Source organism: Acipenser ruthenus, chromosome 26, assembly GCF_902713425.1.
Source record: "Acipenser ruthenus chromosome 26, fAciRut3.2 maternal haplotype, whole genome shotgun sequence".
NCBI classification, from domain to species: domain Eukaryota; kingdom Metazoa; phylum Chordata; class Actinopteri; order Acipenseriformes; family Acipenseridae; genus Acipenser; species Acipenser ruthenus.
Window position 1 is genome coordinate 22,969,105 of NC_081214.1, and position 24,430 is coordinate 22,993,534.

General features: G+C 45.6%; 1 protein-coding gene across 7 annotated transcripts in view; it reads left to right on the forward strand.

The window, feature by feature from the left end:
• The window catches only part of LOC117430753 (phospholipid-transporting ATPase 11C-like), a 64,529-nt gene that overhangs the window by 4,300 nt on the left and 35,799 nt on the right, over positions 1-24,430 (forward strand). For 6 of the 7 annotated variants that reach the window (XR_009308995.1, XM_059001623.1, XM_059001621.1 and 3 more), the window contains exons 2-28: positions 9,078-9,197; positions 10,774-10,863; positions 12,714-12,794; positions 13,349-13,456; positions 13,958-14,086; positions 14,588-14,676; positions 14,990-15,040; positions 15,545-15,609; positions 16,082-16,163; positions 16,262-16,412; positions 16,923-17,120; positions 17,326-17,496; positions 17,623-17,801; positions 17,925-17,996; positions 18,365-18,438; positions 18,646-18,749; positions 18,983-19,164; positions 19,471-19,743; positions 20,253-20,430; positions 20,522-20,624; positions 21,002-21,147; positions 21,675-21,734; positions 22,093-22,220; positions 22,876-23,011; positions 23,648-23,713; positions 23,957-24,060; positions 24,154-24,310. Coding sequence is in view for 5 of the 7 variants with exons in the window: in XM_059001623.1 (XP_058857606.1) it covers positions 9,078-9,197; positions 10,774-10,863; positions 12,714-12,794; positions 13,349-13,456; positions 13,958-14,086; positions 14,588-14,676; positions 14,990-15,040; positions 15,545-15,609; positions 16,082-16,163; positions 16,262-16,412; positions 16,923-17,120; positions 17,326-17,496; positions 17,623-17,801; positions 17,925-17,996; positions 18,365-18,438; positions 18,646-18,749; positions 18,983-19,164; positions 19,471-19,743; positions 20,253-20,430; positions 20,522-20,624; positions 21,002-21,147; positions 21,675-21,734; positions 22,093-22,220; positions 22,876-23,011; positions 23,648-23,713; positions 23,957-24,060; positions 24,154-24,310 (3,297 nt within the window). In the remaining 2 variants the exon portion in view is untranslated. Of the gene's footprint in view, positions 1-9,077; positions 9,198-10,773; positions 10,864-12,713; positions 12,795-13,348; positions 13,457-13,957; positions 14,087-14,587; positions 14,677-14,989; positions 15,041-15,544; positions 15,610-16,081; positions 16,164-16,261; positions 16,413-16,922; positions 17,121-17,325; positions 17,497-17,622; positions 17,802-17,924; positions 17,997-18,364; positions 18,439-18,645; positions 18,750-18,982; positions 19,165-19,470; positions 19,744-20,252; positions 20,431-20,521; positions 20,625-21,001; positions 21,148-21,674; positions 21,735-22,092; positions 22,221-22,875; positions 23,012-23,647; positions 23,714-23,956; positions 24,061-24,153; positions 24,311-24,430 lie in introns of those variants that run through there. The other variant, XM_059001628.1, reaches the window with a different exon arrangement.

Here is a 24,430-nt window from a genome sequence, read left to right on the forward strand (position 1 = left end):
GCCCCTGACACGACAGCCCAGCAGCCCCAGTGCTGCTTGATTTATACCCAGCGTTTCATCAGGAGAGGAGATTATTGATCAGAGCAGCGCTCAGTTTTACTGCCATTTGTCTTGTCCCGCAGCGGACGCCGGACAGAAGTGCTTACTTCAACAGATCAGCCCCTCGCTGTCTGCAAACTCTGAAATGTAATTGAATCTGATTCGGACAAAGGCTACTAAATATATCACATGGTATATACTGGATAAGTTAGCAGGGAAGGTCATAACAGCGTTCTCAAAAAAAAAAAAAATCACCCACAGAATTTTTTATTAAGTTCTCCACTTTATTAGTATTTTGACACATACTATACATTGGGCCCCATATTCACTTTGTTCCAGTTGTATGGTGTTCAGGTAGGCTGCAGGAGAGAGGGCTGACCCTGTCCACTGAATCCTGGAAAGACGTGTTGAGAATTAATCCTCTGCATCCTTCCTGGCACCGTGCTTGATTCCCTGGAGCTCTGATGCTGCAGAGCTGCCGGCCAGACAGGGTTAAACAAACACCACACTGCACACTATGTAGCTGCTATATATATCTATCTATCTATATATATATATATATATATATATATATATATAGACACACACAAACATTTGCAGTGTCTTTTAAGAGCCCTTATGTTTTAATAGAGATGACAACACTCCCAGACAAAGCCACACAAAGGTATCCTGATTGCTGTGATCATTGTACGCTTTTTGGTTAAGAAATATCTTTGTATGCAAATTAGCATAATTACAACTGCAGCTGATCTGCTGATTTTAAGAGAAGGACTCTGAACCATCTGTGAGAAGCACCTTTAAGTGTTGGGTTGGAACATAAATCTAAACTTGTGTGAACCAGCCAGAGTTCTTCACAACACCAAACGACAGGAGCCCCAGCCAGGTGTTGGGGATCCCCTGCAGGTACACAGGTGTGCCAGCCTCTCACTGGTATTTGACTGGAATCTTGCTCTGGCAGTGGAGCTGACATTCACTCCAGTGTAAAGTAATTATTTGCAGTAGGAGCTGCTACAACAGCGTTCCACATTACAGTTCTGTGGGTGAAGCTAAATGTTTAGTGAAATTAAACTGCAGTGAGTATAGCACATCTGTTTACTCATGAGTTTCAATGAAGAGCGCATCAAACCAGCTACAGTAGCAGTGTCCCTTCACTTCTGCTGTCGTTTTAGAGACACTCATTCAGATCCTGTTATTATTATTATTTATTTCTTAGCAGACGCCCTTATCCAGGGCGACTTACAATTGTTACAAGATATCACATTATTTTTTATATACAATTACCCATTTAAACAGTTGGGTTTTTACTGGAGCAATCTAGGTAAAGTACCTTGCTCAAGGGTACAGCAGCAGTGTCCCCACCGGGGATTGAACCCACGACCCTCCGGTCAAGAGTCCAGAGCCCTAACCACTACTCCACACTGCTGCCCTGTTGGAACAAAGCACCAGACTAGAAGTAACCAGAATGCCGTTAACTGATGCTGATATGACCAAAAAAAAAATAAAGAAAAGCGTCTCTTGCTTCCATAAGAACACACATTCCTCAGAGCAGACATGTTTACCTTTTCTTTTTGTCCTTGGGAGTATCTCGAAACAAAACACTGTAATCACCTCCATGTGAACCCATTGTGTGTCTGTGTGGTGGTTAGTTTTGCATCGTGGAGTGTGTTTTGACTGGTGGCATTACCAAGCTAAACCAGGGTAACCGGTTTATTTCCCCTCCGAGCCTCTCTCTGCGAAGGAGGAGTGTTTTCATTGCTGTTCTGGAACTTGCTTGACAGCTGTGTGCTCACACAGGACTGGCCTGCACTTGCTCCCTATAGAACTGTCTCAGCTGACCTGAAAACCAGTTGAGCACTTTAGTGTGATACTTATTTTCATTGATAGTTTTGCTCTTCCCTTGACTCAAAATTGGTGGGAGATGTGTGCCTTGCACCATTCTTCAGTGACTCAACGTAAACCACATCCTGATGCAAATGTTTGTGGGGGAAACACGAAAAAGCTGTTTTTGTAGGTCAGAGCGTGAACCCTGTATTAGTATTGTACTGACCCACCTACTGTCCACTTGCTGATATGAGAAATAACATTTCATGCAACAGGAATATAAAGGTTTCAGATGGATATCCTGAACACGATACCAGAACCAAATAGGCATAATCCTGACAGATTCAACATCCCAGCTTTCTTAACCGTTGCAATTCCAGTGGGAGTTTTTACCAAGGTTACAGAACCCTAATAGACATCCTTTGTCTTTTCTAAGCATTTTCAGGTCAGTGCTGGAGTTTCTGATGCTGTGGAACCGATTCGTTATCCACAGCTATATCTCAGTCAGTTCCTTCACACACTGTCAGCAGCGTGCTGCCTGGTGATAACCTGTTGAAAGTATTGTTGTGTGCCAGCAGCTATTGTAACTGTGTGAATGAGACCTGTCTGTCTGCAGGGTACACAAGGACTCTGAAATGAGATGCTGCTGTATCTCGCCGAGATTATCCTGGTAAAACATGTTTTAATGTTCAATAAAGCAGAGCAGCATTGCCCTGATTTTCAAGTTCATGGGACAGATTTGCAAAGCTCTTGCTTTAGTGTAAAGTTTATTTTTCTAAAAAGAACAAATAAAAATTCCTTCTCATCACAGTGTGTGCGCTGTGGTTGATTCCCCTGCCTTTTTGTGTTGTCCGGAGTTAAATCAGGAGTCACTACAAAGCAATAGCTATTCTTGAAAAAAATGTTTTCCGAGCCATTTTAAGGCCACTTCTTGTAACATCTGAGTCACCTCATACCGTGTCCCGTCCCGTACTGTGTGTCAGAGTTCTCAATGTGAAGAGTGCCTTTATGACCGCATGACCTGATCTCCTGAAATTGTTAATAGTGGAGTTTGAGTGAGGTTGATTGAGCGTATTGATTTGAGTAGCGATTTCTCCGCTTGAACAAGCAGGTACAGTAGGGCTGATACAGGGTCATTGGGAACATTAATGAAGTGGTTTTGCAGGTTAGCGAAGCAGCTCCTGGAGTGGTGTTGAAACTGTTCCCAGGGTCGTCTCTAAACACTGGCAGTGGAAGACATCCATCCATCTTGCAGTGGCGTGTTATTGGTTTATTTATATGTAATGTTTTCTAGCGCTGCTGGAAATAGTGCAGGGTTTCAAACCACGGGGAAGTGTTGACATGTTATCTTCATCACTCATTTCTCTCAGTTCTTCTAAATTTAGAGAAGTGTTTCAACTCGTTCTGCTTCCTCGTGTATGAATGCTGGATTGTTAGAAACTGGAACAACATTATACTTGGTTGCTTGCTGGTTTTACAGTATGACCTCATGGATGGAAATAAGACTCCCACTGCAAAGCAGTTTGCTCCATTCCTGGTTTTACTGTGAATGAGACACACCTGAGCTTGTTACCTATACACCGTGGCTAATCAAGCTTGTAGCAAAACCTGGAATGAGTGAAACTGCTATGCAGTAGGAGTCTTATTTCCACACCTGGAACTGGGTTCAACATTGTGCTTAAGTCCCCAGTGAAATAAATCTGAAGGTCTTATTCGGTCCCTGAAATTACTGCCAGGCAATTAGGCTGTAGGCCATTTTGCAGGCAGAAAAAAGGCAAATACGTTGACGTGGCCTGCAAAATAAAGAGCTTGCCTCCTAGAGTGTGCATGGTTCTTGAAGGGCAGACAGTTCTAATGGTGGCTGTGATTGTGGACATAGGAGGGCAGCAGTCTCCAGTGCTGTCGGTCCTTGTGTCTCAGACCCGCCTGTGCTTTATAATCACGCTGCCCTGCAGGGACATTCACTTGGAAACACCTGGCCTGAACACCGCCTGCAGTAAGATGCCATCTGCTTTAACAGGTCATTTGATTTGGCAAAGGAACCAGTCAAGAAGGAGTTGGCATTCATTTAAATCTCCTGTAAAAAAAAAAAAAAATGTTTTAAAAGGCAGTGGCCGGAGATTGTAAAAAAGCACACGCTGTGTTCAGAGTACAGAGAGCACTGTGCTGCTGTAGGAAATGTATGTAGGTATTAGTGAGCTTGGGGCTGCTGTGGTGCAGTGAGATCTTCACCTCACTTCAGTCTTATTATAAACAAACAACACCAGCTGAGTTAACCTGTCGACACCAAGTTAAACCGCCACCCTGTAATTAAAACACATTGTTTTGTTGTGTGTGTGTGTGTGTGTGTGTGTGATTCATTTTGGTGCTCATGAAAATTGGCAGCGCTAGAGTCAGAAGTCCTCTTAATTTACAGAGCATGTACAGTAGCACAAGCAGTGCCAATGCAGGCTGCACGCCATTATGCATGAAAGGATGTAGATGTGTCTCCTGTTTGAGGCTGGCTAGGGTGGTGGAGAATTGGCTGTGCTTTTTAAATGGAAACAGATTGACAGTGGGTGCAAATGACAGGTTTGGTGTCGTGCTGGAACAGCTGGATCATCATGGGAACAGGGGTGTGAGGAGGAAGTGCCAGGACAGTGTGTGTGTTTCGTTTTTTTTAAAACATTTAACTGCATTCTCTGATTGTCGCCTGTGTTTTTGTTCTGTGTGCTTTGTTTTTAAAATAATAAGTTGCAGAAGCATCTAGAGTGCAGGGTAGATTTCATCTCTTCAAATGGTTCCATGCAGAACTGTTTAGTTAGTCTGTTTCCTTTTCTGATAAGATTACAGTAGCAGCGAGGTGGTCTTTGTGAATCGTATGAATGACCTTCAAGTGTTCACAGTACCCCCTGGGTCATCTCCCTGTCTCCCTCTCATACACATTCTCAGAAACTCTGTCCCCTCACCAGGTAAATGAATAACTTCAAGAGCAAACTGAGAATGTGTGTTCTTTGTTCATAATTGGCAGACATTTCTCTTTATATTGGGTTCAGAGATCAAACTCTCTGTTCAGTGCGATTTTGAAAAATAAATAAAAATGTGCACCAACCGAACACCAAATTGAATTCTGTTTGTAAAATGTTTTAACCAGGGTTGATGGTAGCTCTGAGTTCCTGCACTGAACTTCAGAGAGAGAGTTCATCAGAACCAACTACCTTCGTGGTTAAAGCTGAGTGACTAGAAAGGAGTGTGACATGGTGGTTAGGGCTGAGGGACTGGGAGGCAGTGTGACATGGTGGTTAGGGCTGAGGGACTGGGAGGCAGTGTGACATGGTGGTTAGGGCTGAGGGACTGGGAGGCAGTGTGTCCAGTGGTTAGGGCTGAGGGACTGGGAGGCAGTGTGACATGGTGGTTAGAGTTGAGGGACTGGGAGGCAGCGTGACATGGTGGTTAGGGCTGAGGGACTGGGAGGCAGTGTGTCCAGTGGTTAGGGCTGAGGGACTGGGAGGCAGTGTGAAATGGTGGTTAGAGCTGAGGGACTGGGAGGCAGTGTGTCCAGTGGTTAGGGCTGAGGGACTGGGAGGCAGTGTGACAGTGGTTAGGGCTGAGGGACTGGGAGGCAGTGTGACATGGTGGTTAGAGCTGAGGGACTGGGAGGCAGTGTGTCCAGTGTTTAGGGCTAAATCTTAATTATTGGTACACGTTTTAATTTTAAATATATCCTTCTGACTCGGCTGAGGTCAGTTTCTAATGAGACTAATATCCACCTGGCAGTTTCTCATGATCTATTTCAACATTGTACAGTACTTCCTTGCTAGTCTGTGTATCACTTTCACAGATGGTTTATTGGATCATAAATACTATATATTGGATCATAAATACTGTATTATGGTTTTCAGTCCATGCAGATTAAATTGCTGAGAGGAAGCACTAGATGTCTGTTGTTGAACTAAACTCAATTATTTCACTGTTGCATTGTTAACCATTGAGGTGGCAGACTCTTATAGCATTGTATGCAAAGCTATTGTATGCATAAGTGCTTTAAGACAATGCCAGGTGTGAAACACCCCATATACCAGTGGCCCTTATAATACAGCAGCCCCAAGGTGGCCCCCTTGTTATCGCCAGTTAAACTGTACACTTGCTTTGTCTAGACGCTAGACCACCCCTCCAGCCCCTTAAATCCGGAGCGTTTGTGACCTGCACGACTGCTGATGGAGAGGTATGATTACGAGCCCTGTTGTCTTCAGCAGTGTTGTACCGCGGCTGTATGCAGAACACGTTGTATTGTATAGGGAATATTTGGAAGCAACTGGCACTCATGAAGATATCTCCACACGCCGTTGAAATGTCTGATAAGGTGCCTGTAGTGTCACTCCGTTTATCTGGGATTAGCCTCTCTGACCTGAGCTGTGGAGCAGAAAACTCCCGTTGAAAGAATACCAGGCTGCTTCGACATGAGACGCTTGTAAAGCGCAGCAGCCTCTGAGCTTGATTGTTGCATCATAAAGTCATTTCCTGACCAAATAAGGACTAGATTTTACTTTAGAATGGATCATTCATGATTGGTGCAAGGGGGGGTCTGACATCACCTTCCTGTCTGCAGAGGAACCACGTGTGGGGGAAGAAAAACAAAAATAGAGATGTATTTTAATAATATATGATGCTTACAAAAAACACTGCTGTAGTCTCTTGAAGTCCACTATTGTTATTGAATGATAAAACTGTATACTGTATACTCCCAATAATGGTGAAGTGTAGTCTTTTAATGAAATAGCCCATCAATAATGATCAGTTAAATCTTATTGCACATCACACAAAGTAGCCCGCCAGGACCATCACATGTAATCATGACCTGCATAATGTGATGCGTAAATATTTTCGGTGGGTGATTAGAAAGTATGCGTGCTGGCTGTCCCCTGACAGGGTGCAGGGTTTGTGAACGTGTAGATGATTAATTTTAAAGATAAAATTCAGTAGAAGATGATCTTCTGCGGTCATGTGCAGTACATCATGTGTTCTGTAACCTTGATGGAAAGGGTTTCCTGGCTCTCGACTCTCCAGTCAAGCAGCATTGCAAATAATCAGAGATAAGAAATCCGGAGAGGAGTGACGTCCGCCCGTCCCATCTGAAGAGAGGGTAAAGTTTGCTACCGTTGCCTTGAAGCCAGTTTCAATGTTAGAAACAAACAAAAAAAAAACTATAATGCACATTAACTCTTGCACTTGCAAAATAATGAATGCAAATGGTATACTATACACTACTGCAGAAAAAAAAAAAACTGTACATTTTGTATTTCTAAAAGTAGTCCCTTTTTAAAAAGGCAATATAAATGGAGATTGTACTGTTGCATTGCGTCAGTACGGCGCTGTACCGTTAACTTTGGCAAAGGCTGTGATTCACTGCAGTATTACTGTTGCAGTTATGACAGGCATGACGACTTTCTCTTTCAGTCTTGGCTCTACAGTTTGTGCACAAGCAAGAGGCTTGTTTGTGCATTTCCTGGACGGGACAGAGTGTTGGGGGGGGCGGTCTGTAGCGTTGGGGGCTTTTTTTATTGCAGTTTCAATAGTTGGTGCCGTCGTCAAAGCTCTTTGTTACTGTTAGTGGGCAATGGGGATCTACTGCAGTGCGTAGAGCTAAGCTGGGCTGTGTTGAGCACAGTGCCTGCCTGCATGCCTGCTAATACAGTAATAAGAGAACAGGACTCGTGTGTGTGCAAGAGGGTTTGCAGTGTTAAGCTTATTAGCCTACTTTTGATGTCTAAGAAAGCATTCCAGGCAGTAGGAGTCTTCATTGTACTGTAGTTTTAATGCTCAATTTAATATTTTAACAGGAAGAACCAAAGTAATGTTCAGAACACTATTCATTGTAATGTGGGGCTTACCTCAGGGGCAAGTGCATGGTACTGTATGCAGTAGGCTGTTAAACTGTGAAAGCATGCAATAAACTGGTGCCAAGCCGTGCGATTGAGCGGGGTGCGGTATGCCGATTTACCCGGTTTACGCGCTGAAGCAGCGGCTGTTTCTGCTGTAGCTCTGGCTCCTACAGTAGCAATGTCAAAGAGCTGCCTGAAGATGAAAATAGAAGATAGGAACGTTGAAACAATTGATTGTGCTTTCGGGCTTGTCATAAAGTAAGTGCATCATCACTCTACATTAGTGTGCACGAGACATGCCAAGCTGCCTCTCTAAGGTTTACCTGGCTATGTGGATGCTGTAATAATATACTGCCATAGCAAGCACTGCTTCTCTTCTTGGTGATCTTTCTGTAATGCAGTTGGTGCTGGGCTGCCATGCCTGAGAACCCTGCACCCTCCTGTGTAGTAATACTGTACTGAATGCTTGGGCGCGCTCTGTTTGTTCTACCTATACAATGTTGGCACCAGGCCCTGCTCTTATGGAGCTGCCTCTCTAGCAAATGAGTTACAAACCTGCAAACTGATAATAAACACCAGCTGGAGAGCATAGCGGCACAGAACAGCATACAATCCTTTTTGAAAAAAAAAGAATGTATTTTCCGGCAAGCGAATAGCAACAGCCAAGGCTTGGAAAATTCCCATCTACTGTAGTTCCCAGTGTTTTAACATTTACAGGAAGTGCTCTGGAGCTTTTCCAAGAGATTAAAACAAACCTTTGAACTTGGAGTAAATTGACCCTGATGAAAAGCAGCTGCTGTGACCAGAATGTGGCGCTAGGCTCCGTGGATCAGCGCAGTGTGCTCTGCACCCTCTGATCATGAGTCAGTGGTGGGTCACCCGTGGCATTGACACGGGGGGAGGGGGATGGTCACTTCAGAAATCCAGTAATACTCGCAATACTCTGTGTGGAGTTCTCAAGGTAACCGTGGCTTGTCTCCTTTACAATAGGGAAGCAGAATTTGCATTGAAGGAAAAAACTAATTTGCTTGCACATTGAATGTATTTCACAGTGCATTCAATGATCTTGATCTATGCATGAGTACAAATGCCAGGAACCAACAAGCAAGGGTGCAGATACTGGTTGGCAGTTATTGTGTTGTACCTGCCCGCCTGCCCGCACGCATGCACACACTATTTTTTTGTATCAGTAATTATTTTTTGTATTCTACAAGGACACCCTTTGTTCTTTTTTTGTCCCCTTTATTGTATTTAGTAGGGATAAATACAATAGTATGTAGTCCCAGTACTGCTGAGACATACTGTACTGTACATGCCAGTTGCTGACCATTAAATAATGTTGTGTTGACTCTGCAGTGTGGAGGGGACGAAAATAGAGTGGACAGCAGGACCATCTACGTTGGACACCGGCGCTGTCCCGGCACAAACACATACCTCCCTCTCAAATTCTGTGACAACAGGATCATTTCCTCCAAGGTTAGTAACCTCCCATCCTCCCCTAGTCCCTACACTGGCTCCCAGCTCCTGAGTAGCCACGAGAGCCACACTGCCTCCCAGTCTCATATCTCCAGCCACTGATTGTCTACTTGAAGGTCAGGGCACTGATCAGTTTAAATGTAGACGTTTGCAGAAGTGCTATTTTCACGATGCCTGACTAAGTAATTAACTTTGTAACGGCTGAGTTTGTGTTTTTCTCCATCGCTGCGCTGATGAATGAGGCTGCTGTGGAAGTGAGGCGGGAGCATCCTGGATTTATTGAGGCTGAGCCTGATCAATGGTGACCGGTGCTCCTGTGTAAACAGCACTAATTACTGAGAGCCAGTCCTTTTATTGCCTATGCATTTTAACATTTTTTAGCCACACTGGAAAAACTTAAGCCACTTATCAATACTGTAAACAAGTTAAACATACTGTTTCACAAGGCAAAAAGACGTGTATTTTATTTGAAAACACGTAGATATTTAAATGCCAGACCCTACCCTTTACAATACACATAAACAGTATATTTAAAGTGCACTGTAACTCTGATTCCCATTTAATAAATGCCAAATGAAAAAATGTCAGCACATATTTCCTAAATTCTGAATAGGTTTGCAGAGAGATTCATGTACTGCATAATCCTTTACATTATTTTGACTGTGACGCGGTTTTCTTTCCACTGCAGGACAGTGCTAGTGTGTGTTATTAATGCCTCCCTGACCAACCGCAACTCTAGTTACACAAGCTTGTACTAATGTGATTAATAATATTAGTAGGATAGTAAAGCCACTGCTGTGTTTTTTTTACCATGTTCTATCACCTGGGACTACTGACAGTAATATTGCACCGATTCTGACATCATAGTGAGACGAATCCTTCTTTTTAAAATAATAAATGTGTTTATTTTTTATTAAATTGTTCCTCTTTTGAATCCACTCTGTTACTGTTTCCAAAATATATTTCAACACATTTTAAAGAGATAGCAAACGACGAAAAAACAAACAAACCCATAGCTGTGGTCTTTTGAAGCTGCGTGTTTCTGGCCTGCCGTCTGTGAAAAAGTTCTTTCAGGACCGTGACTGTTTTTAATTAGAACATCTGTCCTCCCGCCAAACACGACGTTTGTGGCATACATTTGACGTGAACAAGCTAAAGTGCTTTCATTGAGAGGAATGAAATCAAACTAAACAGTCTCTATTGATTCCTCTATTAGCACATATTGAAAGTAATCGTGCTGGCATCATTGTGTGAATAGGTGCATGTGTTGTGTGTGTGTGTGTGTCTATGTGCCAATTAGTCTTCTCAATCTTCATTGAGGGAGTGATGGGGGCTTTATGACTCAGAATGGCCAGCATTCATCTCGTCTCATGCTTCTGTCTTTAAGATCGTAGTAAACCTGCAGCACTCAGCACTCAGTACTGTGGTACATACCAGTCATCATACTGTAGTTATAACCCAGTGTGTGTGTGTGTGTTCCCATAATATGTTTTTTTTTTTGCCAGGCTCTCACCAAAACCATTTTTCCTTCAGTTTGATATTCATGCTAATTTGAATCTCTTCTTGCCTTCCATAGTATACCGTGTGGAACTTCCTTCCCAAGAACCTCTTTGAACAGTTCAGAAGAATCGCCAATTTCTACTTCCTAATTATATTCCTGGTGCAGGTGAGTGACAGGAGGGACTTGTATATAAGAGACAGAGATTATAACAGCTGATCACCCACTTGCCATTAACAATCAACCAAGAAATTTAAGATCTTGTAAATCGCAACCGCAGTAGGATGTTGATGTTGTGATGGTATGTAAGTGTCATACAGAAAGTGAAAGTAAGCTTCTTTGTAATAGTGTCTGAGACATACAAGCGCACTGTTAGACTGCTGGAAGACCTTGGCTGTGAAGAAAGGGAGTTCCAGTTCTGAATGTTTGAACAGGTTTTGATATTCCCCTCCCTGTGTTGGAGGCCAGTCTCCATGGCTGCAGTGGTTGCTGTAAGCAGTGTGAAGGGATCTGGGGTGGTGAGAGTACAGGCTGTGTTGTTAATGAAGGACCGGCTCTGAGCAGCAGTGACCCTGTCATCCCAGAGCCACTCAGGAATCCACTCAGCCTTGGGGAGCATGTTTACTCACTCTGCCAGACTGCTGAGGAGATTTATACAGTACAAGGCTGCTGCAGGCATGCAGGCTCCATTCTCCCCACACTCTGAAGCATTGTGCCAGTGAAACTTCAGACAGGCTTTTTCCTTAGCCAGCACAGTGCCCCCACTCAGCATGCTGAAGCACTGCGCCACACGCTGACAAATACCATTATGATACCAGTATATAGCAGGGATGGAAATAAGACTCTTATTCTATAGCGGTTTCACCCTTTCCAGGTTTTACTAGGAGCTTGCTTAGCCACAATGTATAGGTAACAAGCTGTGGTGTGTCTTATTAAACTCATAGTTAAACCAGGAATGGATCAAACTGCCATGCAAAGGATGTCTTATTACTTAGGATGTACATCACATTCAAATCTTTACCAGACTACCAGCAATGGCGACTGCTATGTTTTATTATGAAAATATTACCATGGTGGCACTGTGCTGTATTCTAGCAAGGGCTCATGCCATTGCAGCTACCCCTGTGCAAAACAAATGCAGAACCATTGCACAGTCCTCCGAAAGGAACATGTGCATTTTTAAACAAATCCCTCCAAAGTATAAGAACAATTGTTTTATTGTTTTATCCAAAACGATCTCACTCGCTCACTCACTCACTGTATGATCATGTGGTGCTTCTCGTTGTAGTTATTTTGAGTGCCGCTGTGTGCACCTTTGCAAAATTCATCGCTTGTCGGCTTTATGGTTTGAAAGTGTTTCGGTCCAAGATGTAGAAAGTGTGATGCAATAGAGACCATTGTTACCCCTTCCAGTCCCGTATCCTCTTCCAATCGAGCCCTGTTTCATGAACCTTGTGGGTGCTCTGAAGGTGCTGCATGTGCCAGGGTTGTGGAGGGGAGAGCTGGGGGCCTTGCCAGCCCCTCTGTGTGTAGTGGCTGCTTCCACCCACTATCAGGAGAGTTCAGCACATTGCTGGCTGTGGGACAGGGCTGGGCTTGTTTAGAAAATCCTTCTGTGCATTTCCTTGTGACCTGGTTTAGAATGTGTGTGGGTGTGGGGAGGGAGAGGTTAGAGTGAGATTTAAGCCTGTTTATCAGCCCAACACTGTGTAACCTGGCACAGATCTGTGGGAATTGTCTGATAATATTAGAACATGTCTGGCTGTTTTCTTGTTTCTGCGGGGGCCTCAAGCTATCCCCCCCCGCCCCCCCCCCCCCCGTACCGGTCTTTTGACTATCCTGCTCTACTGTTCATATCACTCGCTGGCACTGCCACAGTTCTCTGTAAGTCTGCATTTAGTCTGGCTGTGGTCTATTTGCTCTCCTCATATCCAGCAGTTGATCAGAGCCTCTCTCCAGGCAGCCTGGTACAAACCTCTAACCCCAGCAATGACGCGCACTGTGTAATGTCCCCCCAGGTGATTGTGGACACACCCACCAGTCCAGTGACCAGCGGGCTGCCACTCTTCTTCGTGATCACAGTGACCGCCATCAAACAGGTGAGCTGCCGCTGGGGCTGCGGGTCAGTGCGTCGGAGAAGGATTCTGCAGTGAGCTGCCCTGTATTGCCCTGTGTGGAGTGTGTCTTAACTGCTGCTTTGTTTTTACACTATGCATGTATTCGTGTTTAGTTTTCTATCCTAGAAGCTTGGATCTTATTTAACCCAGGTTCCCCAAAGATTAGGTTTGCTTTATGTTCTGCTTTTTTAGGGTTATTTTTGTAGTTCCTGGTAAGGGAACAGTAGTTGAATTGAGATTATATATATATATATATATATATATATATATATATATATATATATATATATATATATATAACATGGCTTTCTATAGCAGGGCCTCGTAAGTATATCATTTTAAATGTGTGCGCGTGGAGAAAGGACTTGTCCCCAGTGTGGTACTCGGGGTGTGTGTGTGTGATTGTGGCTGTGTGACTTTGTGTTCGTGTGCTCACGTGTGTGTGTGATTGTGGTTGCGTGACTTTGTGTTCACGTGTGTGTGTGTGTGTGTGATTGTACATTATGTTCACGTCGGTGTCTTGTCTTGTTCCGCAGGGCTATGAGGACTGGCTCAGACACAAGGCAGACAACGAGGTGAACAAGTACCTGGTGAGCGTGCAGGAGGACGGTGGGGCGGTGCGCAAGGAGAGCGAGGAGATCAAGGTGAGCCTGTGCTGATCTGAAGTCTGTCTCGTGCTCCTCAAACCAATCCCAGACAATTCCAGGGCAGGGTTATCATGCTCAACTGTCAGGGTACACACAGCTGGGATAGACTTGATCAGCAACAGTGCTGAGCTTTACAATGCATGTTTTTCAGCCTGGAGTCTGGTTTACATATTCAAATAGATGGAGTGTCTAATGTAAATAGGGGAGAGGGGAAAGGTGCTGTACCTGTGAGTGTATGTGTGAGATTTTTCCTGCAATGTTACAGTTACTAAGAACTGAATGGATGATTCTCAATAGGTGAAAGTCTCCCACAATATCTTATAAAAGTCTCAATGAACATGCACACTAACAGATAAGAAGACGGATCCAAGACTTACAGTACTTATTACAGAAACATATACACTTCTTGAGACTGACGATGAATAGTGTAAAGGGCATCAGTGTATTTTGTGTCAGTCGCTCACGCGCCCTCCTCATTGTGATTGGTTTGGTTTGCAGGTGGGGGATGTTGTGGAGGTCACTGAGGATGAGACCTTTCCCTGCGACCTCATCCTGCTGCAGTCCACTCGAGACGATGGTACCTGCTTCGTCACCACGGCCAGCCTGGACGGGGAGTCCAACCACAAGGTACCCACCGGGACCCACGCAGACTGGGGAGCTGCTGGATAGAGCAAGCCCAGGTTTCTGCCTTTACGCTAGGAAGAAAACACACCGTATGCTGGCAGATGGAGATATCGCCAGTACATTAAGGCAGTGCTGTATCTCACTGAAACTCTGCCCAGGTCTCTCTTGTTCCTGGAAGTTATCGTACTTCGAGCCGGATCATATCATCCCACATCGTGTTGCTCCATCCAGCCCCACAAGGTTTAACAGCTCTCTTAACTTCGCTCCGGGTCCTACCGGCTGTGTTATTTAATAGGACTTTGTGTTTGACACACACACACACACACACACAGCACTTGGGTTGTGCTATCTGGTCAGTTCTAGTCAGATTTCAGAAGCTTTGATTGTGATTTGCCCAAAAACTAAGGCTGGTCAATACAGTCCTGATTATGATCTGACCCCTCATTGAAGCTCCCACTCTTAATTAGTCTTTCGCTCTCTCCTTTGTTCATGATTTCTGTCCAGACTCACTTCACAGTGGCGGACACAGAGAAGCATCTGGATTCCTTCTACGCCACCATTGAGTGTGAGCAGCCTCAGCCAGACCTCTATAAGTAAGAATCATGTGTGCTTGCGAGAGTGTGTCAAAATTGTGCCCACAATAAAACCTGACAAAACGTTATGAGGAAATTACGTCTAGTTTCCTGTAATGTTTGTTATTGCTGAAAAACAGTCCCAGCCTGTGTGTTTAAGTAGCTTATAGTGAAACTCTTGCATTTGCATGTCCTGGAGGAGTATTTGAATGAAAGTGAGGCAAGCAAGGCTGTGGATGGCTGTAAGAGAACAGTTTGGTGCCACCTACTGTTCAGCAGTTGCAATGACACTCCAAAGCAGCTGCTTGCTCAGACTGTGTGTGGTTCCTTGCAGGTTTGTTGGCAGAATGCACATCACTAAGGATGGCCTGGAGCCTATTGTGAGGTGAGTGTGCTCCCCAGTGCTGTACTGTTAGCTTCAAAGCTGAATAAAAAACAAACCAAAGCCAGCATTTCTAACAGTGTTGGAGAGTCTCTTTGTGTGTGAATCACCAGAGAGGGACTTATGATTGTAATAAGAGTTATTTCACTGATTAGGTACCATTAATACTATTTGGGGGGGAGGGGGTTGATGTTTTGATGCATGCACTTCAGTTTTGTGGCTGCTGTTTTTAAGATGCTTTGATATCTTGATGTGTCATTGTCCTGCATCAATGGTGTACCAGATCTATAATGGATTGCATCCGAAGAATCTTAATGTGATCAGTGTACCCTAGCCTCTGCTTTATTATGGCAACGTGCCCTGGAACGCTTGCTTATTAAAAGTGCAGATGCAATCCAAATTACATTCTAATTGAATTTCATCTCAGAAGACGACGACTGTCAGCGATTCTACCCTTGCATGAGTTTTTGTCGGTTTGTCGAATTCACTCTTTTTTTTTGTTTTCAGGTCATTAGGGCCAGAGAATCTGCTGCTGAAAGGAGCCACCTTAAAAAACACCAAGAAGATCTATGGTAAATTAAAAGGATTCCCAAAGCTTCACTAATGACTCTGTTGATCAGTGGAGGCAACCTGAGATTAGCTGTGTGTGTGTGTGTGTGTCCGTTTCTGTGTCTGTTTCTGTGTGTGTGTGTGTGTGTGTGTGTGTGTGTGTGTGTGTGTGTGTGTGTATCTGTTAGTGTGTGTGCTTTTTTTTGCTTTTAAACCCGCATAGACGGTTTGTCTTCAATGGATCTATGAAGGATCCATCTGAATACCGGCATGTTAAAGGCTCCATTGCCTTGCAAGGTTACAAGTACAATGCTACAGAAAATTACACGCACATTATTTTCTGTGAGCGGCATAAAGTCAACCAATTGATTTAAAATTCTTGAAGTTGTTGCTAAAGGACTTTTTCAAAACTCATGTTTGAACTTCTATTTCTATAACCCTGTGTTCCTTATGAAATGAAGTAATAAAACTGGACGCTCCTCTCCTTGTTTACAGGTGTAGCTGTTTACACTGGGATGGAAACTAAGATGGCTTTGAACTACCAGGGGAAATCCCAGAAGCGCTCTGCAGTGGAGAAGTATGGGCGGATCCTGGCCTTGTTTTCAATTGCTTGTGTTTGTCTGTTGAAAGCTGGGTCCCAGGCTGACGGCTCCCCCTGCTGTTGTTGTGTTGCAGGTCGATCAACGCCTTTCTGATTGTGTACCTCTGCATCCTCATCAGCAAGGCCCTGGTGTGCACCACGCTCAAGTACGTGTGGCAGAGCCACCCAGGCCATGATGAGCCCTGGTACAACCAGAAAACACAGAAAGAGAAGGATACCAACAAGGTAACGCTCCTTCCCTCCACCGGCCTTAGCCGTTGGAGCTGAGGAACCGACAGACACGGTGGCCCCAGTGGTTAGAGCGGAGGGACTGGGAGACAGGGTGACCCCAGTGGTTAGAGCGGAGGGACTGGGAGACGGGATGGCTTAGCGTTTAGAGCTGAGGGACTGGGAGACAGGATGACCCCAGTGGTTAGAGTGGCGGGACTGGGAGATGGGATGGCTTAGTGGTTAGAGCAGGGGGACAGGGAGACCTAGTAGTTAGAGCGGAGAGACTGGGAGGTAGTGTGGCCCCAGTGGTTAGAGCTGTGGAACTGGGAGGCAGTGTGGACTACAGTTAGAGCTGAGGGACTAGGAGGCAGTATGTGCACAGTGGTTAGAGCTGAGATTGTGGGAGGATGTTTGGGGCTGAGGGACTAGGAGACAGTGTGGATAAGTGGTTAGAGCGGAGGGTCTGGTTGTGGCTCTAGCAGTTTAAGCTGAAGTTTGACGACCCTGTTGTTACCTGTCTTGCAGTTCCTCAAGATGTTCACAGACTTCCTGTCGTTCATGGTCCTGTTCAATTTCATCATCCCGGTGTCCATGTACGTTACCGTGGAGATGCAGAAGTTCCTGGGCTCGTTCTTCATCTCCTGGGACAAGGACTTCTTCGACCCGGAGATCCAGGAGGGAGCTCTCGTCAACACCTCTGATCTCAACGAGGAGCTGGGGCAGGTACTGCAGCTGGGCTGTGCGCTGCACCAGAGCTACACCGAGCCATGTTAGGAACTGCTCGCTAAAACAAAAGCCAACATCACTATTTCATACATTATTAGAAACCTCTGAGATCTTAAAGCTAGCGTTCGTATGTAATCGTTAGTATCAGCTCTGCAAATGAAATCTCCAGAATGATGCCCTTCCCTTCCTGTGCTGTTTTTAGGTGGAGTACGTGTTCACAGACAAGACGGGCACTCTGACTCAAAATAACATGGAGTTCATCGAGTGCTGCATCGACGGCTATCAGTACAACTACCGGGACTCCAGAACCGAGCTGGACGGGTTCTGTGTCACCGACGGGCCCGTCAGCAAACTACAAGAGAAGGCAGGCAAGGTGCGACCCGCCGGGGGACGGGACACTCTAACTTTCTGTGCCTCCCTTGTACCCTTCACGCACATGAATCCCTCACATTGTGGTACGCTACGTGACCAACGCTCTTGTCTCCCTCTCTCTGTGCAGGAGAAGGAGGAGCTGTTCCTGCGGGCGCTGTGCCTGTGCCACACTGTCCAGGTGAAGGAGGGCACGGAGCTGCATGGCATGGACGAGGTGGATGGGATCGGGGCGAGCGACGATGCAGAGCAGTGCTGCTACATCGCCTCCTCCCCAGACGAGGTGGCGCTGGTCAAGGGAGCCAAGAAGTGAGCGAGAGGGAGAGCTTCATTTAATACTGGGAGCAGATGATCATTCCATTTGAACTTGAGTGAGTACGGTGGGGGAGTTCACAGCTGCTTACGATGTTTATTGTTTTTGTTCTTTCTCAGGTACGGGTTCATGTTCCTGGGCATGGAAGGTAAACATATGAAAATGCAGAACAGGAACAAAGACGTTGAACAGTAAGTGAAAGTGATTACTGCAGCCCCTAACCAGTCCTCTCCTCTCCAGAGTCATCTAGCAACTCAAGACTGTCGCTTGAAATCTATATTGCTTTCCAGTCTCTACTGCTTCCCAAACCGTATTCAACTCAAAGGATTCTCAACTATCCTGCGCAAGTCAGGCTGCAAAATAATGATAAGATGACGTGCTGTTCTGTTGATTCCCTCTAGGGAATCCGGATTGGTTTTATGCATTCCTTCCTGTATTATTTTTGTTAATATAAGGTGCAATTAAGTAGAACTTATTTTGATCTTTACATTTACATTGGGAAATGGTTTGCTGTACTAAATGCTGTAATTCATCATTTTCTCTTTTTTTTTTTTTTAAGGTATGAGCTCCTCCATGTGTTGAACTTTGATCCAGTGAGGCGGCGGATGAGCGTGATTGTGAAGACTAAGTCAGGTGCTAACACAAGATTTAACAAAGAATACAAATCTGACTGGCTGTTTTTAGGCCTGTGTTCAGCATTTCATCTAAGAAAATATGATTATATAAAGGTAGTTCATGATCTATCCGGCCATGCCTTTGTGGTACACTTGGTGTGAGTAGTCCTCCTGTCCAGTAGGGGTCTCCATCTCCCATACTGACGGTGCTGTTCTTCTCTGTTAGGGGAGACCCTTCTGTTCTGTAAAGGTGCCGACTCCTCGGTGTTCCCACGAGTGCAGGCGGAGGAGGTGGAGAGGATCCGGATGCACGTGGAGCGCAACGCCATGGTGTGTTTGTGTCTCTTTATCCTCCAGCAGCATCATTCTATGTGGGGACTCTCTGTGACCCCTGTTCTCTGTTGAATGGTGCTGGTAGTGTCTCTGTCTCTCTGGTTCTGTGTTGAACGGTGCTGGTAGTGTCTCTGTCTCTCTGGTTCTGTGTTGAATGGTGCTGGTAGTGTCTCTATCTCTCTGGTTCTGTGTTGAATGGTGCTGGTGTTGACCGTGCCTCTTTGTTTCAGGAGGGGTACCGCACCCTGTGCGTGGCGTACAAGTCTCTGAGCTCGGAGGAGTTTGAGCAGACGGACGCAGCGCTGCAGGATGCCCGGCTCGCCCTGCAGGACCGTGAGGAGAGGCTGGCACAGGTGTACGACCAAGTGGAGGCGGGCATGCACCTCATCGGGGCCACCGCTGTGGAGGACAGGTAGCTTTCCACCTTTCCACAGTCCACAGTCCCACAGTGAAGAACATTAGCATTGCCCCATTACAACCCCTACAGGAGAATTATACAGGAGGAATTAATTGTTTTTTAAATATGATTTCAGATATTTTCTGTTGAAATAGTTTTGATGAATTATTTCTCTTTCCGTGCAAACTGTGTTCCCATGATTTCATCAGATTGTCAAGATGAATCCTCAGAGTTTGCACTCTGATTCCTTCATGGAGATGATGGGATCCCCACATTAACTATTGTTAAAGTGTTAAAGCAGCACTCTGTGTGTGTGTGCAGGCTGCAGGAGGAGGCTGCAGAGACGATGGAAGCCCTGCACGGTGCTGGGATGAAGGTCTGGGTGCTCACCGGAGACAAGATGGAGACAGCCAAGTCCACCTGCTATGCCTGCCGCCTCTTCCTGAAGAGCACAGAGCTGCTGGAGCTGACTGTGCGCACCCTGGAGGAGGGGGGTCGCCCGAGAGAGGAGAAGCTGCACGAGCTGCTGCTAGACTACCACAAGAGAGCTGTGCAGGACCGGCACAAAGACAAGGACAAGGAGGCGGTCACCAGGTACAGGACTGGGAGAGAGAGGGGGAGTACTATGCAGGACCAGCCCAAACACAAGGAGGGGGTCACCAGGTACAGGACTGGGAGGGGAGAGGGGGAGAACTATGCAGGACCAGCCCAAAGACAAGGAGTGGGTCACCAGGTACAGGACTGGGAGGGGAGAGGGGGAGAATTATGCAGGACCAGCCCAAAGACAAGGAGTGGGTCACCAGGTACAGGACTGGGAGGGGAGAGGGGGAGAATTATGCAGGACCAGCCCAAAGACAAGGAGCGGGTCACCAGGTACAGGACTGGGAGGGGAGAGGGGGAGAATTATGCAGGACCAGCCCAAAGACAAGGAGGGAGTCACCAGGTACAAGACTGGGAGAGAGAGGGGAGAAGGGCAGGGGGAGAGGAGAAAGGGGAGAAGGGCAGGGGGAGGGCTCTACAGGGCTGATCCAAAGACAAGGAAGGGGTCACTAGGTACAAGACCCCTGTGTGTGACTTGTATGTGATAAGCTGCTGTGTTGCAGGAGCTGGTCCTCTGGGTTCCGGGAGTTTGGCTTCATTGTGGACGGTGCCACGCTGTCTCTGGTGCTGAACGCCTCCCCTGATGCCAGTGCCAATCGCTACAAGAGCCTCTTCCTGCAGATCTGCCAGAACTGCACCGCCGTGCTCTGCTGTCGGATGGCGCCGCTGCAGAAAGCTCAGGTAATCCGGTATAATAATCATTTCAAAGCCAAGGTAAATGAAGCGTGGTTTAGTTTCCTGTAATAATGGCGTATCTCCTCTGATGTTCCAGATTGTGAAGATGGTTAAGAATTCCAAAGGCAGCCCCATCACCCTGTCTATAGGTGATGGAGCCAACGATGTCAGCATGATACTGGAAGCACATGTGGGCATCGGTGAGGATGTTATTATTATTATTATTATTATTATTATTATTATTATTAGACAGCTAAAAACCACAGAAGTGCCCTGCTTGTTTAGAATTTTTTTTTTTTTTTAGAAGGATACTTGAATTCTAAATTATTAAACTCCTTGGTGTTGATTTAAATGGATCTAAACCGGATTAAACTACAGCTGCCATTTAAAACATTAGTACAGGGCCCTTCCTGGAATTCTGCTTTGCCAAGCAGAGGAGATGTGAGTTTTTACATGATGACAGGGTGATATGTAGATGGTGTTGAAGCTGAGCTGAGGCTGGAGGTGTCTCTCTTGCTCTCTATCTATCTCACGCTCTCTCGCTCTCTATCTCTCTCACTCTCTCACTCTCTCCCAGGTGTGAAGGGTAAGGAGGGCCGGCAGGCAGTGCGGAACAGCGACTACGCCATCCCCAAGCTGAAACACCTGAAGAAGCTGCTCCTGGTGCACGGGCACCTCTACTACGTCAGGATCGCACACCTGGTGCAGTACTTCTTCTACAAGGTACACAGTCATTCAGGAGATTGAACTGGAAGCCTTCAGGAACTTAAAGATAGTTTGCTTTAGTGGTTAGAGTTCAGGAACTAAGAGACAGTGTGCTCTAGTGGTTAGAGTTCAGGAACTAAGAGACAGTGTGCTTTAGTGGTTAGAGTTCAGGAACTAAGAGACAGTGTGCTCTAGTGCTTAGAGTTCAAGAACTAAGAGACAGTGTGCTCTAGTGGTTAGAGCCGAGGGACTGGGAAAGAGGCACGATCTGTGGGTTTTCCACACCTCTTAATTTAATTTTTTTTTTATTATTATTTTTTTTATTTCTAGTCTAGCACACGTACATGGCAACCTGTTTGAAACATTTGCACCAGAGTGGCGAATTATTCCAAGACAATGCAGAAGTGTTTGAAAAATGCTTGTTACTTGGTGTTCTACAGTTATTATCCAAAGGCAGATGGGATAGATATGGAGCTGTGATCATTTTCACACTGGGACCCGTTTACCCGATTGCTCACCTCAAACATGTTGTCTTTCTCTTCCAGAATCTTTGCTTCATTTTACCTCAATTCTTATACCAGTTTTTCTGTGGATTCTCTCAACAAGTAAGTACATGAGCACCAAGCTGGACAGTCTTATTATGTCAATGCCTATAATCGAACAAGAACGACAAACCCTTATTAGTTGCAGGGCAGTGTATGCACATGTGTGCTGAGCAGCAGTTCTACCTTCAGAGCTGCAAACCTTTCACTTGAAGACAGGAGAATTCTGACCACTGCATTCAGGATCCTTCCTTTTACTTTGCCATTCCTGCTCCCAAAGTGTGTGCGTGCATTATATATGTACATCTGTATACATATATAAACACAGTACAATAAAACTTTACAGCTGTTGTCCCATGCGAGTGTGTGTGTGTGTGTGTGTGTGTTCCTTTTAACCCCTGGTGCCCCTCCCTCCTCCCAGCCCCTGTACGACGCTGCCTACCTGACGATGTACAATATCTGCTTCACCTCCATGCCCATCGTGGCCTACAGTCTGCTGGAGCAACACATCTGCATTGAGAGCCTGCTGGAAAACTCCTCGCTCTACAGGTAGGGGACAGCACTGAGCCAGGGTGAGCACCAGGACAGGCCAGTGAGCTGGCGAGAGCATCACACTGATTGGACCACTGTTGACCTGCGTTGAACACATATGGATGTCTTGAATAGCGTCTGTGTTGCAGCCTTACAAACCAGTGATTGCGTGTTGCAGTTCCCTACTGCTGGTCAGGGCTAACAACACAAGTCAGCTTTTACTTAGGCTGCCTTGTAGAAAGGAAACCCCTAATTTGTTTCCTGGCACTCTGTGAGCTGTGGCTGACCTGATTTTTAAGTACCTTTAGCCATTAGAGGTGCAATCAGCAAGCATTTTCCTAAATGAGTGTCAGACAGGTACAGTGGTGATCACCAGTAATCAATGCATTGGGAACACTTTTGTTATTCAAAAGCAAGAAGCAAAGAAGACATTGACAAAAAGAAATAGGAGCGCTTCAGTGTGGCAGCAGGCGAGTAAAACACGTGACTGGGTAGGGAGCTGTGTGTGTGCGTGAGGCCCCAGGGAAAGCTGAAGCTTGCAGAAAGCAGCGGTGGTCAGTAATTGATTACTTGCTGCATCTCTGTCAACCACGTGGTGTAATGGGCGAGCTGTTTATCCTACTGCAATGGCATGCTGAAGCAGGCTGGTCTCTCTGTATGAACTCTGTTTCAGAGGGATCGCTAAGAACGCAATGCTGCGCTGGGGTCCCTTCCTGTACTGGACGCTGCTGGGGCTTTTTGAGGGGCTTGTCTTCTTTTTCGGGGTGTACCAGCTCTTCTGGAATCCCGCCCTGGCAGACAACGGGCAGGTCAGTATTGGGGAACCCCCTGTGTTTTGTTTCTTTTTTGTTCCTGCTATTTGAGGCACAGCAGAGCATGACTTTAAGATCACTTGAATAGGCAGTCGCCAGCTCTTATCAGCCAGCTTGTTTGAGCAAGTCCTTTAGATGATCAGCTGTTATGATTTGCATAATAGCTCTGTTTTGTATGACCTGTTAAAAGCTTTTGATAACTGCTGTATCGAAGTTAGATTGCATTGTGACTGCTGACAGTCAGACTAGCTGTACTGTACCAAAGGGGTGGGAGTGTACGTACTGTGAGAGCTGTGCTGTAAAGGTAGAACAATGTGTTCACATTAGGAGAACGTGGTACTGCCTTATTGGAAACGCTGCCAGTGCCCCATGCATTCTCTGCCTTGCTGATTTTAATCCATGTCCCATCTCATTTAAAGAGTAAGTAGCAGGGTTCCTAAAAAATATAGCGTTCCACGTCCCCACGTGTTGCTACAACTGTTTAAATAACGTACCTGTCATTTTTCTTTTCATTAACTTCGTGACGGCTTTTTACACTTATAATTTTCAAGTTGGTTTCAAAGCTCTTTTCAACATGCCCGCTCTAAATATATGCTCTCTTCTTTGTTCTCTTTTTTTTTTCCCCTCCCCCAGGTTTTTGGAAACTGGACTTTTGGCACAATTGTGTTTACAGTTCTAGTGTTTACAGTAACCCTGAAGGTAAATACATCTGTTATCTCTCTTATAACAGTACACTAGAACTCCAAAGAAACTTGACAAACATTTCATCAGTGACTTTTGTTTGGTTATGCAGTCCTTTATGGCTTATTACATTAAATTGTTTAGTTTGTTTGTTTGTTTTATTTATTTATTTATTTATTTATTTATTTATTTAACTCTTGAATATCAACTCTGATTCCACACCCCCTATTCTCCCCGTTCTCTCCTCCACCCCCAATTCAGCTGGCAATGGACACTCGACACTGGACCTGGGTCAACCACTTTGTCATCTGGGGCTCACTAGCTTTCTACATCTTCTTCTCTTTCTTCTGGGGAGGAATCATATGGTGAGGAATCCTGGCACACTAGCTTTCAGTTTAATAGGATGTCAATTGCGCTCACCTGTGGCTGAATATGTCCTGTCCTTGGTGACCTTGCAGGCCCTTCATGCAGCAGCAGCGTCTCTACTTTGTCTTCGCTAACATGCTGAGCTCGGTGTCAGCCTGGCTCATCATCATCCTTCTCATCGTGGTCAGTCTGCTGCCGGACATCGTGATCGGGGTCTTCCGCCAGCCGCAGGGGCCAGACCGCCAACAGGTAAGGGTCAGGGGCTGCTTTACCTGAGCAGCTAGATCACCAAGTACTCCCCTCTGCCCAGATAAACCCTCTTCCTTTTGGGTTAATCTCCTCTCCACTTTCCCCTTGTATTCCAATACC